The 15,500-nt window shown below is 44.3% G+C and overlaps 1 protein-coding gene across 4 annotated transcripts in view; it reads right to left on the reverse strand.

Annotated features, from left to right (window-relative positions):
* Window positions 1–370: 370 nt before the first annotated feature.
* Window positions 371–15,500, reverse strand: part of limk2 (LIM domain kinase 2) — a 48,635-nt gene continuing 33,505 nt past the window's right edge. For 2 of the 4 annotated variants that reach the window (XM_076989907.1, XM_076989905.1), the window contains 10 exons: window positions 14,245–14,456; window positions 13,892–14,078; window positions 13,490–13,576; window positions 13,242–13,373; window positions 12,451–12,507; window positions 11,887–11,952; window positions 11,123–11,276; window positions 10,677–10,732; window positions 10,414–10,571; window positions 6,798–8,222 (listed from right to left, as the gene is read on the reverse strand). In XM_076989907.1, coding sequence (XP_076846022.1) covers window positions 8,021–8,222; window positions 10,414–10,571; window positions 10,677–10,732; window positions 11,123–11,276; window positions 11,887–11,952; window positions 12,451–12,507; window positions 13,242–13,373; window positions 13,490–13,576; window positions 13,892–14,078; window positions 14,245–14,456 — 1,311 coding nt within the window. In that variant the 3' untranslated portion in view covers window positions 6,798–8,020. Of the gene's footprint in view, window positions 3,499–5,058; window positions 5,076–6,797; window positions 8,223–10,413; window positions 10,572–10,676; window positions 10,733–11,122; window positions 11,277–11,886; window positions 11,953–12,450; window positions 12,508–13,241; window positions 13,374–13,489; window positions 13,577–13,891; window positions 14,079–14,244; window positions 14,457–15,500 lie in introns of those variants that run through there. The other 2 variants (XR_013125098.1, XR_013125099.1) reach the window with 2 other exon arrangements.

Below are 15,500 nucleotides of genomic sequence, written 5' to 3' on the forward strand. Positions count from 1 at the left end.
TTTGCAGTAGATTTTGGTGTTACTGAAAAACCATCTAGGGTAAGGGGAATATCAGCCCAATTGCTTCTAACAGCTTTAGGCCCAAGAATCAGTACCTCAGTCTTGTCAGAATTTAGTTTAAGAAAATTAGACGCCATCCAGTTTTTAATATCCTGGACGCAGTTCTCAATCTTGAGAGTTGTGGTGGTATCATCTGGATTAGAAGATATATACAACTGAGTATCATCTGCGTAGCAATGGAAGCTAATACCATGCCTACGAATGATAGTGCCCAGTGGTAGCATATATAATGAGAATAATATGGGGCCCAGTACAGATCCTTGTGGGACACCATACTTTACTTTAGAATGCTCAGAGCATTCGTTATTTACTAGCACAAATTGGTAACGATCTGTCAGGTAGGACCTGAACCAGGAGAGTGCTTGACCTCTTATGCCAATGAGTGTCTCCAGTCTATTAAGTAGAATATTATGATCAATGGTGTCAAAAGCAGCACTGAGGTCTAGCAGTATGAGAAACGAAATGTGTCCTTTATCAGAGGATATTAAGAGATCATTCAGTACTTTAGTTAGTGCTGTTTCAGTGCTGTGATGAGCTCTAAATCCAGACTGAAATAACTCTAAGACATGTTCTGTCTGTAAGAAGGAAGAGAGTTGTGAAGAAACTACTTTCTCTAAAATTTTGGATATGAATGACAGATTAGAAATTGGCCTATAGTTGGACAGTTCTTGGGGGTTAAGACCAGGTTTTTTAATTAGCGGCTTGATGACTGCAAGTTTAAATGAACTGGGAACGTAGCCCAGGCTCAGAGAATAATTTATTATAGTAAGCAATGGTTCTACATTGCTGTGCAGTAATTCTTTAAGTAGATGGGTTGGTACAGCATCTAGTATGCATGTGGAGGGTTTAGCAGATTTCACCAGTGAAATAAGCTCCTCACGACCAATTGGGGAGAAGGACTCGAACAGGGCATCAGAGCTGACCAGACAGCTGTCAAGGTGCATTGGCATGTTGACAGGCTCTGAGATAGCACTACTAATGTTTTCCCTAATTTTATCAATCTTATCATTAAAGAATTTCATAAAATTGTTACTGCTACACTCTAGTGGAATAAGAGAATTGTTTTGTTCATGACTCCTCGTAAGGCTGGAAACAGTTTTAAAAAGGAGTCCTGAATTGTTTTTATGTTTTTCTATTAAGGCCGATAAGTATAAGGACTTTGCCGTATGGAGGGCATGCTTATATTCAATAAGGCTGCTTTTCCATGATAGTCTATACACTTCTAACTTCAAATTTTGCCATTTACGTTCCAGGATCCGCGCGGTTCGTTTGAGGCTACGCATGTGCTCATTGTACCATGGCGCTATTCTTCTCTCCGTGGCTCTCTTATATCGTAGTGGTGCAACTTTGTCTAAAGCTGTACGAAGGGAAGTCTCGACGTGCTCGGTGAAACGCTCTAGTCCTTCCGGAGCTACAAGTGGATCAGTGTTTGTCAGACCCGGTAAAATATCAGTGAGCGCGGCTATGGTGCTGGGTGTTATAGCTCGTTTAATTCGATAGCGGGGTGGCCGATGAACACAGTCAGTTAAACACAACTCGTATGTTATGAGGCTGTGGTCAGAAACAGCCTCACTCTGAGGAAGAATTGCTAAACTGGATATGTCAATACCAAATGACAAGACCAAGTCTAAAGTATGACTACAGTTATGCGTAGGACCCACCACATTCTGAGTGATACCCATTGAATCAAGAATTGCTTGAAAATGAATGCTAAAAGAGTCACACCGATTTTCAAAATGGATATTAAAGTCACCCACTATAATCACCTTATCGGCTGATAGCACTACATGAGACAGGAAGTCTGAAAACTCCTGCAAGAACTCAGAGTATGAACCAGGGGGGCGGTAAATAGTAATTAACATAAACGACTGTGACACTTTGTTGCTTGTTAAATTTGAAACATTTGATACAGTGAGGATGAGGTGTTCAAAAGAATTAAACTTGAAGCCAAATTTTTGAGAAATGCCTATATCAGAGTCATATATTGTGGCGACCCCACCTCCTCGACCATTTGGACGGGGGTTATGGACATATCTATAGCCAGAGGGAGAAGCTTCATTTAGGGCCATATAGTCGTCTGGTCGGGTCCAGGTTTCCGTCAAGCAAAGCATGCATAGATCATGATCGGTAATCATTTCATTAACAAGCAATGCTTTAGATGACAGGGATCTAATATTTAGTAGTCCTAGTTTCAGATTTAAACTGCTCTCTGAGGGAGCATAGTTGAATTTAACATTGATTAAATTTTGTCTACTAACTTTACGAGAATTATTTTTTGGTACTCGAGGAACAGACACAGTTTCAATCTGGTGTGACCTAGGTGACGTCTCTTTGCAGCTCGCAGACAGTCGGATTAGCCTGTTTGTCTGCTGCCTGGCCTCGGCTCTGGTTTGTCAATCCCCATTAACTACACCTACACTACCACTATTAAGCCTAGCAGATATGCTATGAGAAATGAGAGCAGCACCCTCCCAAGAGGGGTGAATGCCGTCTCGCTTCAAAAGGCCAGGCCTGCCCTCAAAACGTGTCCAATTATCTATATAGCCCACTTTGTTATCTGAGCACCATTTAGACATCCAGCGGTGTAACGCCCATAACCTGCTGTAGGTTTCAGCGCCACGCCGAACTGGAATGGGACCAGAGCATATTACGGCATCTGACATCGTCCCCGCTAACTCGCACACCTCTTTAACATTATCCTTGGTGATCTCAGACTGTCTCAATCCCACATCATTGGTGCCGACGTGTATAACTATCTTAGAATATTTACGTTTAGCCAGCACCTTTAAATTAGCCCTGATGTCAGGCGCTCTAGCCCCCGGGATACACTTGACTATGGCCGCTGGTGTCTCTAAACTAGTCGCTACGTTCACGTGTCTGAGCTGTGAATCTCCTATCACCAGAGCTCTTTTAACAGGTCGCTCAGTCGGTGTATTACTGAGTGGGGCAAACCTGTTTGACACGGGAACCTGAGAAGGACGGTGCTCAGCCCTACGGTTATGCCGCCGAGACGTCACCCAATCGCCCCGCTGCGAGGGCTCTAATGCCGGAGCTGAGGGCTCGCTAGCTACAGCTGTGCAACCCGGGCCTGCTACGCTAGCTGCGCTAGCCGCTACGCTAGCTGCGCTAGCCGCTACGCTAGCTGCGCTAGCTGCTACAAACTTTCTAGGACTTTCTAAAGCCCGGATGCGTTCCTCTAAAAGCGAAATCTTCTCCGTCATACTAATAACTAACCTACACTTCACACAAATATAATTATTATTATCACTACTGACGGAAGAAGAGTAGCTATACATGCCACACTCAACACAAGCAACAAGGGACTCAGACATGATGAAATACTTAGCTTCGGTTAAGATGTCGAAATGTCGAAGATGTTTCCAGTCGAAGAGAGTAGTCAACTGTCTTGATAGTGGAAGCACTACCTGTAATAGTTGTCTAGGGAGGCAAAAAGTAAAGATTAGTACGTAAACAGATTATCACACTTTAGAGAAACAATCAAAATTCGCTCCGCAACAGCGTCGGCAGGAAGCAGCGTCGGCAGGAAGCAGCGTCGGCAGGAAGCAGCGTCGGCAGGAAGCAGCGTCGGCAGGAAGCAGCGTCGGCCACCAGTGAAATAAGCTCCTCACGACCAATTGAGGAGAAGGACTCTAACAGGGCATCAGAGCTGACCAGACAGCTGTCAAGGTGCATTGGCATGTTGACAGGCTCTGAGATAGCACTACTAATGTTTTCCCTAATTTTATCAATCTTATCATTAAAGAATTTCATAAAATTGTTACTGCTACACTCTAGTGGAATAAGAGAATTGTTTTGTTCATGACTCCTCGTAAGGCTCGTTGCAGACTACTGCAATGCACTACTGTCAGGATGTTCAAATAGGAATCTAAATAAACTTCAAATAGTTCAAAATGCCGCAGCCAGGGTTCTGACCAGAACTAGAAAATTTCAGCATATCAGTCCAGTCCTATCAGCCCTGCATTGACTCCCAGTTAAATTCCGTATTGACTTTAAAATTCTTTTATTAACTTATAAAGCATTGCACGGGCTTGCTTCTGAGTACCTTCAGGAACTTATTTCCTATTACGAACCCCCACGCCCACTAAGATCACAAGGTGCTGGTCTTTTATTAGTTCCAAAAATTAATAAGGTAACAGCAGGGGGAAGAGCCTTTTCTTGTAAGGCCCCCCAGCTTTGGAATAATCTTCCTAAATGCGTCCGGGACTCCGACACAGTCACAATCTTTAAGTCTAGGTTGAAAACCCACTTATTTAGTTTAGCGTTTGATAATTAATATCCCCCCTTAGATAAAAGTACAGATCCAGGGGTTCATAAACGAAGGGTTTTATGGTAGACTGGGGCGCTGGTGCTGTCGTCCTGTCACTGCTCGTGGTCACTCAAGTTTGTTGACAGTGCAGTGGACTGATGCCATTGTCTCAGAATGCCCCCAAGCCTATGTTACCTTCTGGTTCTGCCTTTTTAGCTAGGCTGTAATAATTTAACTAAATGCCGGAGTTGCTGCCACACTCCGGAAATGTTTATAATTTTACCTGTCCTGTATATGTCCTCATACAGAGCTAATTTTCCCTGTTTCATTTCTCCACATGGCTGCCCGCCTGCTTGAGGAATAATGAGATGAGGAGACCAGCGATCCATCCTGAGCCAGCCACCTCCTGCCTAACCGGATGCATACATCATGATGGACATTATTACATATTTTTCCTTTTCTTTCTCTTCTTTCTGTCTAAATTGTTGTTGTTGTCATGGTGACCGGTGTCGGCCAGAGGAGGATGGGTTCCCCCCCTGAGTCTTGGTTCCTCTCAAGGTTTCTTCCTCATGCAAAAAAAACTAGGGAGTTTTTCCTTGCCACTGTCGCCTTTGGCTTGCTCACTGGGGGCTAGGACTCGGCACTTGTAAAGCTGCTTTGTGACAACAACTGTTGTAAAAAGCGCTATATAAATAAAATTTGATTGATTGATTGACCTGTGACTTCTTTACCTTTATAGGCATTCCGCCTCGTGCAATCCACGGCATCCCCAGCAGGACAAATTCAACCATACAAATCCAAAACACACACAAACATGCACAGAATATAAATACATCAACACACAAAACCAAAATTACTTAATCCAGTGAATTTAAACTAATGATCCTGGTCAGTTACAGTCCCCAACCACCATAACTAAAAACATCAAAATAACTATCAACTCACTTAAACGGACTATTTACAATTTACAAATAAATACACAATGTCCGTGTGGCTGGCGCCGTCACAATATTGTGAATTAATCCCCACACAATGGCTTTCAATAAAGATAGACGAGGAGATGTCAAAAGATCACATCTATGAATTAACTACGAGTTCTTGCTAACAGGTGTCGTGCCTCGTTTGCACACAAAGACGCTACAGATGATATTCGGGAGTATAATTTTGGCAGGTATTGTGTTGGCCTCACCAAAATCATACTCCCCTTATTAAAATAACCCTTGATGAATGTAGAGATGTGTGCTTCATATAGAATAGCCTACACATCCAGATAAAAAAAATAAATAAAAAAAAGATTTAAGTTAACCAGACATTTAAATCCTGCGAGTTAGTGATTATAACTTCATTTCAAGCACTCTAGTTTGTCCCAACTAGGGTTATGGTCACATAGGAACACCACATGCACGTTTTAGTTTGTTTTAGTAAGCTACAAGATGCTTCCCTTGTTTTAAACTTTGATAAGTGCGAGTTTGGAAAAGGTGCAGTGGTTATTTAAAAGTTGGAAAGTTGGTTGGCCATGGCATAGTTCAACCTGTAGATGTTAAGGTATGACATCCAGACTTTTTCTCCATCAGATAACAAGAAAAGTCTGTGACATTTCCTTGGCATGTCTGGATTTTATAGGTACTTTTGCATCTATAAAAGGTGTCTACTATAGCAACACTGTTATGCCCCCCAGCCCAGTCGAGGATGTAACAACCTTGCAGTGTTGGTCTTTGTTCTACTCCACTAACATTAACCACAACAGAGGAGTGTGTTTAGTGACAGACTACTACTTCCCAGGTGCAGGACTAATCGACTCAAAACACTCCTTTGTCCCTCATGCCATCAAACTATACAACTCCTCTCTGGGAAAGAGGGGGGGGAGGAGTTAAATAGGTGGATGTGCCAATGGGTAGACTGAGGATGTCTGGGAATTAGCTGATCACCTATAAACCGGGCTATGTGCAATATGTTATAATATAATCAATCAGAATCACAATACTACATAATGGGCTGCAATACTCCATAATGGGCTATGTGCAATTACATCCTTTTATATATTGCCTTATTTTCTTTAAAGTTTATCTTTATTATTATTATTATGTTGTGTGTTTAATCTTTGTCTTAGTGCTTGTAAACATTACGGTACTGTAACGCTGCTACTGGAGAAATGCAATTTCCCGAAGGGATCTGTCCCAAGGGATCAATAAAGCTCGCTCGCTCTATCTATCTATCTATCTATCTATCTATCTATCTATCTATCTATCTATCTATCTATCTATCACATACCTCTTAATTTAATAGAAATTACAATTTCAATGCTGAATTAAACTTGGCTGCAGGGAAACAACCCCCACCCACAACACTGCTGCACCACCACTGCACCACCACCAAGACCTTGTGCTGTCTCCAGGAATCCCTGGTTTCTAATTCTCATTGTGAAGGTACAATAGTGAACCATTGTGTAGTAGGAAAAAGGCCAGTCGTGCTCATTTGATCATTTATTTATAAAAACACTACACTCATACACAGTAGTGGTCAGTATTGTACACACTGGTACCTTTGAAAGAGGATGCTAGGAACAAGTTTGTACATTTTACAAATTTCTGTGATCAACAAACCCATAGATTTACCCATCAACCTTTATACAATTTTTTTTACATCAGTTTTATCAGTTATTAACAGAACAATGCATCTCCAGTTTTGTTTATGGGAGTTGTGTTCAAGGTGAGGGCAGTTTTATGTGCTCTGTGCCAACTATCATAACAACTGCACCACATGTAGCTGCTTGCATTATGCTGGAAACATACAACGCTGTCTAATATATAATCCAAAGACAAAGATCACCCTGAAAACAGGTTAAAGATCAAATCACTTATTTACCAACATATAAGATAATCACTGGGAGTTACAGAAGAAAAAAACTGAAGCTCTCTCAAAGAGTTTGACCCTGACTGTCCATTTAGAAAATAAACAAACTGCATTTTTTTTAATTACAAAGAGACTGGTCATAAGCCCTGGAGAGAGGTATGCACGCTAATGTAAACAACCACCAGGGGGCAGAAGAGCTCAACAAATTAATCTGCCAAAGTGTTTATTATTCAGTGACAAAGTGATTTAAACATACTTTTAACAGTCTTGTTTTGAAGACTTCTAATATATTAAGATAGCACTACTACACATTTGTCAAAACTTAGTCTTCACTATAACATACCACTGATTTAATAACAAGCTAACAGACAGACACTAATGAGACGGTCATAGGGGCTTTTTTTGTTCACAGAAGCTAGCAGCTGCAAGTCATGTAGGAAACATTTGTTTTACAAGTTTGTCCTGATGCCTCTATCTGTAGGCACTCCAGAGATAAATGGTGAAAGTGTTGCCAAAATCTCTCAAATCTGTTATTATCTCAAGTCTGTTATGTAAGGGCGGGGACAAGGAAGTTTGAAACCACCGAAATAAGCCTGATAGAACATTGGGGAGCTCCATCCATGGTTCTGGAATGCTCTAGAAATTCCAAATGCCAACAAGATCATTCTAGGATGATTGTCCACCACCGTCGTCTGATCCTCGTTCCTGACAAACGTAGGAACTCCGCGGGACCAGGCTATGCAGACTCACATAACCTTCCGCAGTCTTGGTAGAGACTTACCGAGTGCTGAGGGGGTGCGGGTGAGTGAGCAAGTGGTTGGAGGCCCACGTCCGGCCCGGCTACATGCCATTGCTGTCCGCAGTGCTCTGCTCCGGGGCCCGGGTAGTGGGGCTGGGGTTTGGGGAGAGCTCGTCTGGGTTTGTTCCCTGGATCTTCCACAGGCTGTGCTGCATCTCGTCAAGCTCGGCAGGGAGAGGGATGCCCAACTCCTGGTTCAGCGCCAGGGCCTCAAAACAGTCCTCCAGTTTATGGAAGGCTGGTCTACAGAGGGTTAAGAAGAGGACAGAATAGTTACACCTTCATCCAGTCCTCATTACCCCAGTTCCACTTCTGGGCAGGTTACTGAAAACCTCTTCAGCTCCTGACTACCTGGTCCAGGTGTGTAAGGTCCAGGAAAGAGAACAATGCCTGGTCTGGCCAAGGGTCTCACTAGAAGGTAGGGCTGAACGATTTTGGAAAATAATCTAATTGCAATTTTTTATCTATAAATTGCGATTGCAATTTAAAATCACGATTTTCCCACTGTTTTCAGGAAACTCTGTTTCGGCATTTTTTTATATAGCTCAGATACAGGGTTGCCAACTTTTCAAGATTGCTTGGAGTGAGACTTGAACCTGGAGTGGGTGGCGAACGTAATTTGTTGTTATCGGGGCGGTGTAAAATGGACAAAATTTAAGTATTATTATTATATCGCGATCGATCGACCGCCTGTGGTTGGCGCCAGAGCGAACTAGTAACTTTTTAGTCTAAGATGCTCAATGCGTGAGAGTTGGCAACCCTGCAGGTTTAGCAACTTGGCTAAAATATGTGCGTGAGGGCATTTGGTAGCGCATATCCAGTGTGTTTAACAAAGCCATGAAGCCGGGCTTGTTCACTATATTAACGGACATCATGTCTTTCACTATGAACTCCGTTACTGCCCGAGTTATTTTAGCGTGCTGCTTCCAATTACATCCATAAGGAGTTACACTTTCAAACGGTTCAGTCAGTGAACCCTGTCTGCTGGACCGAGGTCAAGCTATCCGCACTTTCGCGATTCATCCGTGCTTTAAATCTTATTGCGCCTATATGCGTGATTTTACGGTATTTCGCTGCTCACCGCATACTAAAGCTGTATAAGCGCAGAGAAACACTTTGGCGTATTTGAAGACGCAGCACTGGTCGTTGGCATTTTAACCTTACAAATATCATACGAGGCTTTGTAGTGTTTTTTTTTATGCTGAAAAAGGTTTGTAGTGTTTCCTCGCGTTGTAGCAACAGTAGCAAGACACGTTTTACAAGGTACCTGACGTTGAGCAGCATCTTTTAAAAAGCCAAAGTAATTTCACACAACTGATGTGCTGCCCCTCTTTGGTATTAGACTTTCAGTTGTGTCAGCTTCTGTCGAGCCTGAAGCCATTGTGCAACAAGTTAAAGTGTGCTGTGTTAACTTCACTTCTCCACCTCTCTGCCTCCTGCTCGAGTTTGCTCCGTTCGTCCTCGGCTCGGCTAGCTCCCAAGTCACGTGACCAGTTTAAATCGCAGCCTGTGCGATTAGAGAATCGCGTTTTTAAATATCATGAGATTATCGCAAATGCAATTAATCGTTCAGCCCTACTAGAAGGGGCAAAAAACCTCTCATACAACTCAGCTTTGCGCTAGGCAGGTTGATCATTCCCCAAAACAACACGATCACATGCAGAGTTCAAAGCAGTAGATTTAAGAAAGGCAGAAAGCCGGCAGGGTGAGGGCAGTTAGCATGTAACCTTTCTTCTCCTATGCCACATGTTGGGCCAGTATGTATTAAAGACTGAACTGAGGCAGGATGTGCATTGTGGGAGCTGGAAGTAAGACGTAGGAGCTGGAGGCCAGTTTATCTGGGGTAAACAGGGAAGACAAAGTCCACGGGGTGTGTGCACACAGCATGGCATGTTCAGCTTTGGTGCTGTGTGAAGATTTTTCTCCACGGGTGTCTGGAGTGTTGGGGAATAACCTGCATGCTGCACTGAAGGGGGGGGTGGGTCACTGCAGAGCAGGCGGGAATGCAGTAAGGAGTGTGTGTATTGTTCTTCACGACTATCATTTGTTTACATCTCTTCACCTCCCTTGCAACTGAAGTCATAACAACAGCTGGCATGACAGACGTGTTGAAAAATCACTGGGGGTAGTTAAAAAAAAATGCCACCACAGTACACGCCTTCAAATCCTGATTCAGGAACAGCTTGTTATGGAGTATCTTTATCCCTCAGCTACAACTGCTCAGTAGCAAGTTCAGCAGAGCATACTGTTTGACCCAGGTTTGCAATAGCACTACTGTAACCTAAGAGACTCTTGGTCTGTGGAATACTGTCCTGCCATACACCCCCTGCAGCAGGGCACCACAGGTGTCTTTAGCCTATGACTGTAGCAGCTTTGTTTGGGCCCAAGAAAAGCCACATTTCTGGAGGGCCGTCCAGCACTCTTCTGCACTCACCGACTGTCTGGAGTGAGGTCACAGCAGGCCACAGCCAATGAGAAGAAGGCAGGCGGGCAGTCCTCAGGGAGGAACTTCTCCAGGAACTTGCCAACGTTGAGGCCGAAGTCATGTGTGCGGGGCAGGCACTCTGGGTCAGCGTAAACCTGGCCGATGATCTGGAGGAGACGCAGAGAGAGATTGTGTGAATGGACACACAGAGCCAGGCTGAGAGTTCACACACCCACAAACCCACCCGCCCACCCACCCACACCGGAGCCTACCTCGCAGAGCACGATGCCGAAAGAGAAGACGTCCACCTTCTCATCATAGCGTTTACCTGCACAACACAAACAACCATTTCAGACAAAGGAACAAAGAGCTTTCAAAGCCTTGAGCTCAGACAACTTTAACTACTGACCAACTTCAACTACTATATCATAAGCTACAATATGGATGCTAATCCCCTGCCCCCTTTGGTCTTGTTTGAGTTTGTTTTCTGCGCTTGCATGTTTGTAATGGCATACAAGTCACTTTATTATTATTATTATTATTATTATTATAACAACCTGAGCTATATAAAAGGCATCACACAGAGCAAACTCAAAACTTCTGGCAACAAAATGATCATCTGTAGTTACAAGTTTTCCACAGCGAGACCACAAGACTGCCCTCTGTAGGCGGTAAAGGGAAGTGTCTTTATTCCGTAGGGTTCTAGAGTCTTCCTCACCATTCAGCATCTCCGGAGCCATCCAGTAGGGGTTTCCCACCACCGTGTAGCGCTTCTTTCGGTCTCTACGGCGGAATATCCTTTTCTTGTTTGTGGGCTTGTCTTCCATGACCAGACGGGATAGTCCGAAGTCAGCCACCACCACCGTGTTATCCTGCCGGGATCAGGTCAGGGGTCAGAGATTACTGCTGGAGTTAATTGTTCACCACGGTGGAAGTTGAAACTGAGTACTTAAGTATTGTGAGAATCTTTTTTGCAGGTTAATGAAGGCTTTTACAGGGGATTTTCAACACTGTTTCAGAGTTTATTGCTAAAGTCTAAGTTTATGAACATTTCCATAGCAGTCTCTTTTCCAAAACTTTTATGAACTGTTTTTGAGAAGTCTCTTGCACTTGCACAAACAGACTCCCCCCCCCCCCCCCCCCCCCCCCCCACACACCCCCTCTGTGTCTCTTGTTAAAGTCTTACGTAACCTGTTTTTGTTTTTTTACCTTCCCAAACTCAACTTGTGCTGACAAGAAAGTGCAACTGGTCCTCACTCAACTAATCCTGCAGTGTTGGGCCTAAAGTAGCTCTTCACCAGGGTTAGGCCTGTTCTATGGACTCAGACTTTGCAGCTCAAGGCAGATACTACACAGGAACAGATCTAGATGGAGCTGGAACTACAAGTCAGTGAATGAACGGGTGGAACAAGAGTGGAACAATCCTGTAGAAATGAGGAGGAGGAGGAGGAGGATGAAGAGGGGGAGGTGGAGGTCACATACCAGTTTTACCAGGCAGTTATGGGAGTTGAGATCTCTATGGATGATGCTCATTGAATGCAGGTAGGCCTGGAAAGAATGAGGTCAAAATTATAAAACCAGATTGTGCAGTGCTGGAGTCTGGGAGGAGATAACATTGTAGACCTGCTGATACTGTATGGACTGAAATGGTTAAGAAGCCTTGTGAGGTGACTTGCTGAATAAGCAAAGGTGTGTTTTGATAAAAGAACAGGACAGTGTGTATGCAAACACACTTCACATGTCCTGGCAGTGATGTATATACATGATCTATAGCCACTAATCTACAATAAGACACATTTTCATTGTCTGTCGGTGTGTAACTGGTTTCCTCAGAAACAGCACAGCTATGCTATCAGATCAAGGGAAATAGTCTCACAGTTTAGCAGGAACACAAAGCACTGGACCCACTTTTGGAAAAGTTAGATGTAAACACAGCTTCAGATTCTGACTGGATATGATTCAAGTTTGCAAGCTTGAGTCAAATATTGAATATTTGCAGTGAGTAGTAAAATATATCTCTGTTCTGCATGTTAATGACTAACTCACCATTCCTGAAGCGATGCCCTTGGCAAAGCTAACCCTCTGTCTCCATGGGAATGGGTCCTGAGGAATGAGAGAAGAAAAAAAAAAAGACATTACAAACTGTAAACAAAAGAAGAGAAGAGCATGTGACCGCTGCCTCCTCCTCTGGACCAATGACAGTTTGTTTTACTGATGTGCAGGCAAACGCAGGCAAATGTGCTGGAAACGGGTCATGTGACCACTCTGTAGTTCCAGGTACATTCACCTGTACACGTCACGATGTGGCAAATGTGATGTGGATTAGTGACGCGAATCAGTGGCGTCCGATGTGGATTAATGATGTCTGATGTAGATTAGTATGGTCTACATCAGTCATCTGATCAGTCGTCAGTATGGTCTACGTACAGCCCTCACACTGCCGCTGTTCCAACGACTGCGAAGTGGCGGGTGTCAGTGTCTGAGCGTCAGGACGTGGGCTACTGGGTCCAGAGACAAGACCCGACTGTTGGGGGGGGTGTTTGCTGCAAAACAACCTTCCCTTTGAACTCCCTCTCACCTGGAAACACTTTCCCTCTCTCTCCCTCCCTCCCCCTGCATTCCTTACCAAGCCACACAGTGAATGTATAGTTTGCTTTCTCTGCCCCCCCCCCCCCCCCCCCCTCCCACTGTGGCCATGTAATCCTCCAACTGCAGACTTTATCTCACAGGAAAAAACACAAAAAACTGGTGTTCAACCAGACACCAATTATTACTCCTCAGGACCACAGGTAGAAAGTCTAAACTCTGGAGGAGACGCAGGTCATGCCAGCCCTTACCATGTCCCTGATGACGTCCTTCAGGGTCCCCCCCTCAATGAACTCCGTGATCAGGTTGAGACGCTTGTCCTTGTACAAAACGCCAATGAACTTGAGGACATGGGGGTGGTCTAGACTCCTCATCACTTTGACCTAGTAGGAAAATGAGACACATCTGCTCAGACCAGAAGTCTCAAACTCCACAAGCCCCAACCTGTGAATCGTAACACAGCTGACTAATGGAGGCTGAGGGACTGGGCAGGCCTTACCTCCTGCAGGAAGGTCTTCTGTGTCTCCTCATCACAACGAATCAGCTCCTTCATGACCATAACCTCCCCTGTTGCCTTATGGGTAACCTGAATGACAACACAATCTATCATCAGCTCCCTGCAACACACGTGGGAAGATCAGCAGAGACTTTCTGAGCTCCAATCTGGACTATTCCGATTGAACATAAATTATATTAAAGGACATTACACAGCTTGAACTAGTGAAAATCAGCATGTGGTTTATACATTCTGAACCCACATACTAGAAGTTAAAGCAGATTCTAAAGAGAAATTGGTGAGCAGAGCAGAGGCACATCTACACCTGCATCACCACCCAGCACCAACTCCGCCCTAGCAGAAGGACAAACCACGGGGAAGGATGAGGGTGGAGAGGGGACGGACCTTGAGGGCCTGGCCAAAGAAGCCCTTGCCGAGCACCTCGCCGTGGATGAGGTCACATGGTCGGAAGATGCGGTGGGAACAGCTGGATGAGGCACGGAGGGACTCTGAGCGGCCGATGTCCCGTGCCACCAGCGGGTGCTCCTTGGGAGAGGTCGGCCCCGGAGACTTACATATACTGTTACTACGCCTGCAAGTCAACATAGAAAAGCTCATCTCAATAATTTAGAAATAATAATATAAAAATTAACTAAGTGTGCACACACCTTTTACTTTCTAGATTTATTCATACAACTTGACAGTATTCATAAAACAGACAGAGCATTCTGGGAAGGCAACCTGTGCGACCTCCTTACCTGAGCGACCTTCTTTTGAGTGTCCCCTCATCGGAGTCATTCCTCTCAATCACTCCGTCTGACGGAGAAGACAGACGCATGCGGGAGGAGGCGGGCACGCCCAGGCGGTTCCCGGTGCTTCCCAGACGCAGCCGGTCCAATCGCTGCCTGACTGGGTCGTACTCAATGAGCAGCTGCAGCGTGTGACTGGTCCGATGGATGAGATCCTCCACCTGCATCAGCCAATCAGAGACATGTCGTCAACTGTCAGGATATTTGGAAAGGTGAAAGGACCAAAATCATGTAGAAAAAGAGATGTGCCATGGACCTGCGAGATGAGACCAAATGCTTGAACTTGAAATGGACCATAGGTTCACCTGACCCTAACCCTAACTTGATGCACAAGTTGATGACCTCCATTTCATCAACTCCTGTGCTGTTTAAAATCCTAGCGCTGGCAAGCGGTCAGGCACATCAAAATTTGTGAGCCGAGAGGTCTATCCGGTAAGAGTTCTAGATTCGATTCAGCCTTTATAAGAACTTCATAAATAACCGAAGAACATTACATGTCTCTAGCGACTCACCTTAGCTCAACTAGTCCTTTCTGAAGGGGTTTAAATAAAAACAAAACCTTTCAAACTCTTGGGCTGCTTCCATCTGACAGTACTGGACCGCTACTGCCCTTAGGGTCCTGAAGGCTGTGAGCCCATGCAGCGTTAGCAGAGGGAGCTCAGAGCCTCAGACGTCAATCAAAACTCCCAGATGTGCCAAACATTACAGACGTTTAGCTCCGTCAAGATTGTCACATCAACCAAAAAGCCATGCAGTCAAGAAAGTGAGCAGTGCTGTTTGACAGGTATGTTAACACCCTATCTGACTCAGGACAACCTCAAGCCATTACAGTTGCAGACTCGCTAAATGAAAAACAAAATCAAAGCGGATTCTGGTCAGTGCAGATGTTTCTCCAACCACAATAAAGCACAGATGACAGAAGAAAGAAGGTTGTGAAAGGCAGAATGCATCTCCTTCCTCATGGGAACCAAGTCAGATTTGGGAATGCATGAAGGGAAGGCCCCCCCCCCACACCCACACCCACACCCACCAAGGTTATAATAGTTTTGGATTTTTCATTATAGTTTAGTTTTTATTTCATTGTTTCACTGTTTTTCTAATTCAGTTAGTTTTAATTAGTTTTTAGAGCATGTTTGCTAGTTTTTATTAGTTTTAATAATTTTTTTAAAGCTTAGTCTTTGTTTAGTTTTCATTAGTTCTAGTAT

The sequence above is a fragment of the Brachyhypopomus gauderio genome, unplaced genomic scaffold (assembly GCF_052324685.1).
Source record: "Brachyhypopomus gauderio isolate BG-103 unplaced genomic scaffold, BGAUD_0.2 sc71, whole genome shotgun sequence".
NCBI classification, from domain to species: Eukaryota; Metazoa; Chordata; class Actinopteri; order Gymnotiformes; family Hypopomidae; genus Brachyhypopomus; species Brachyhypopomus gauderio.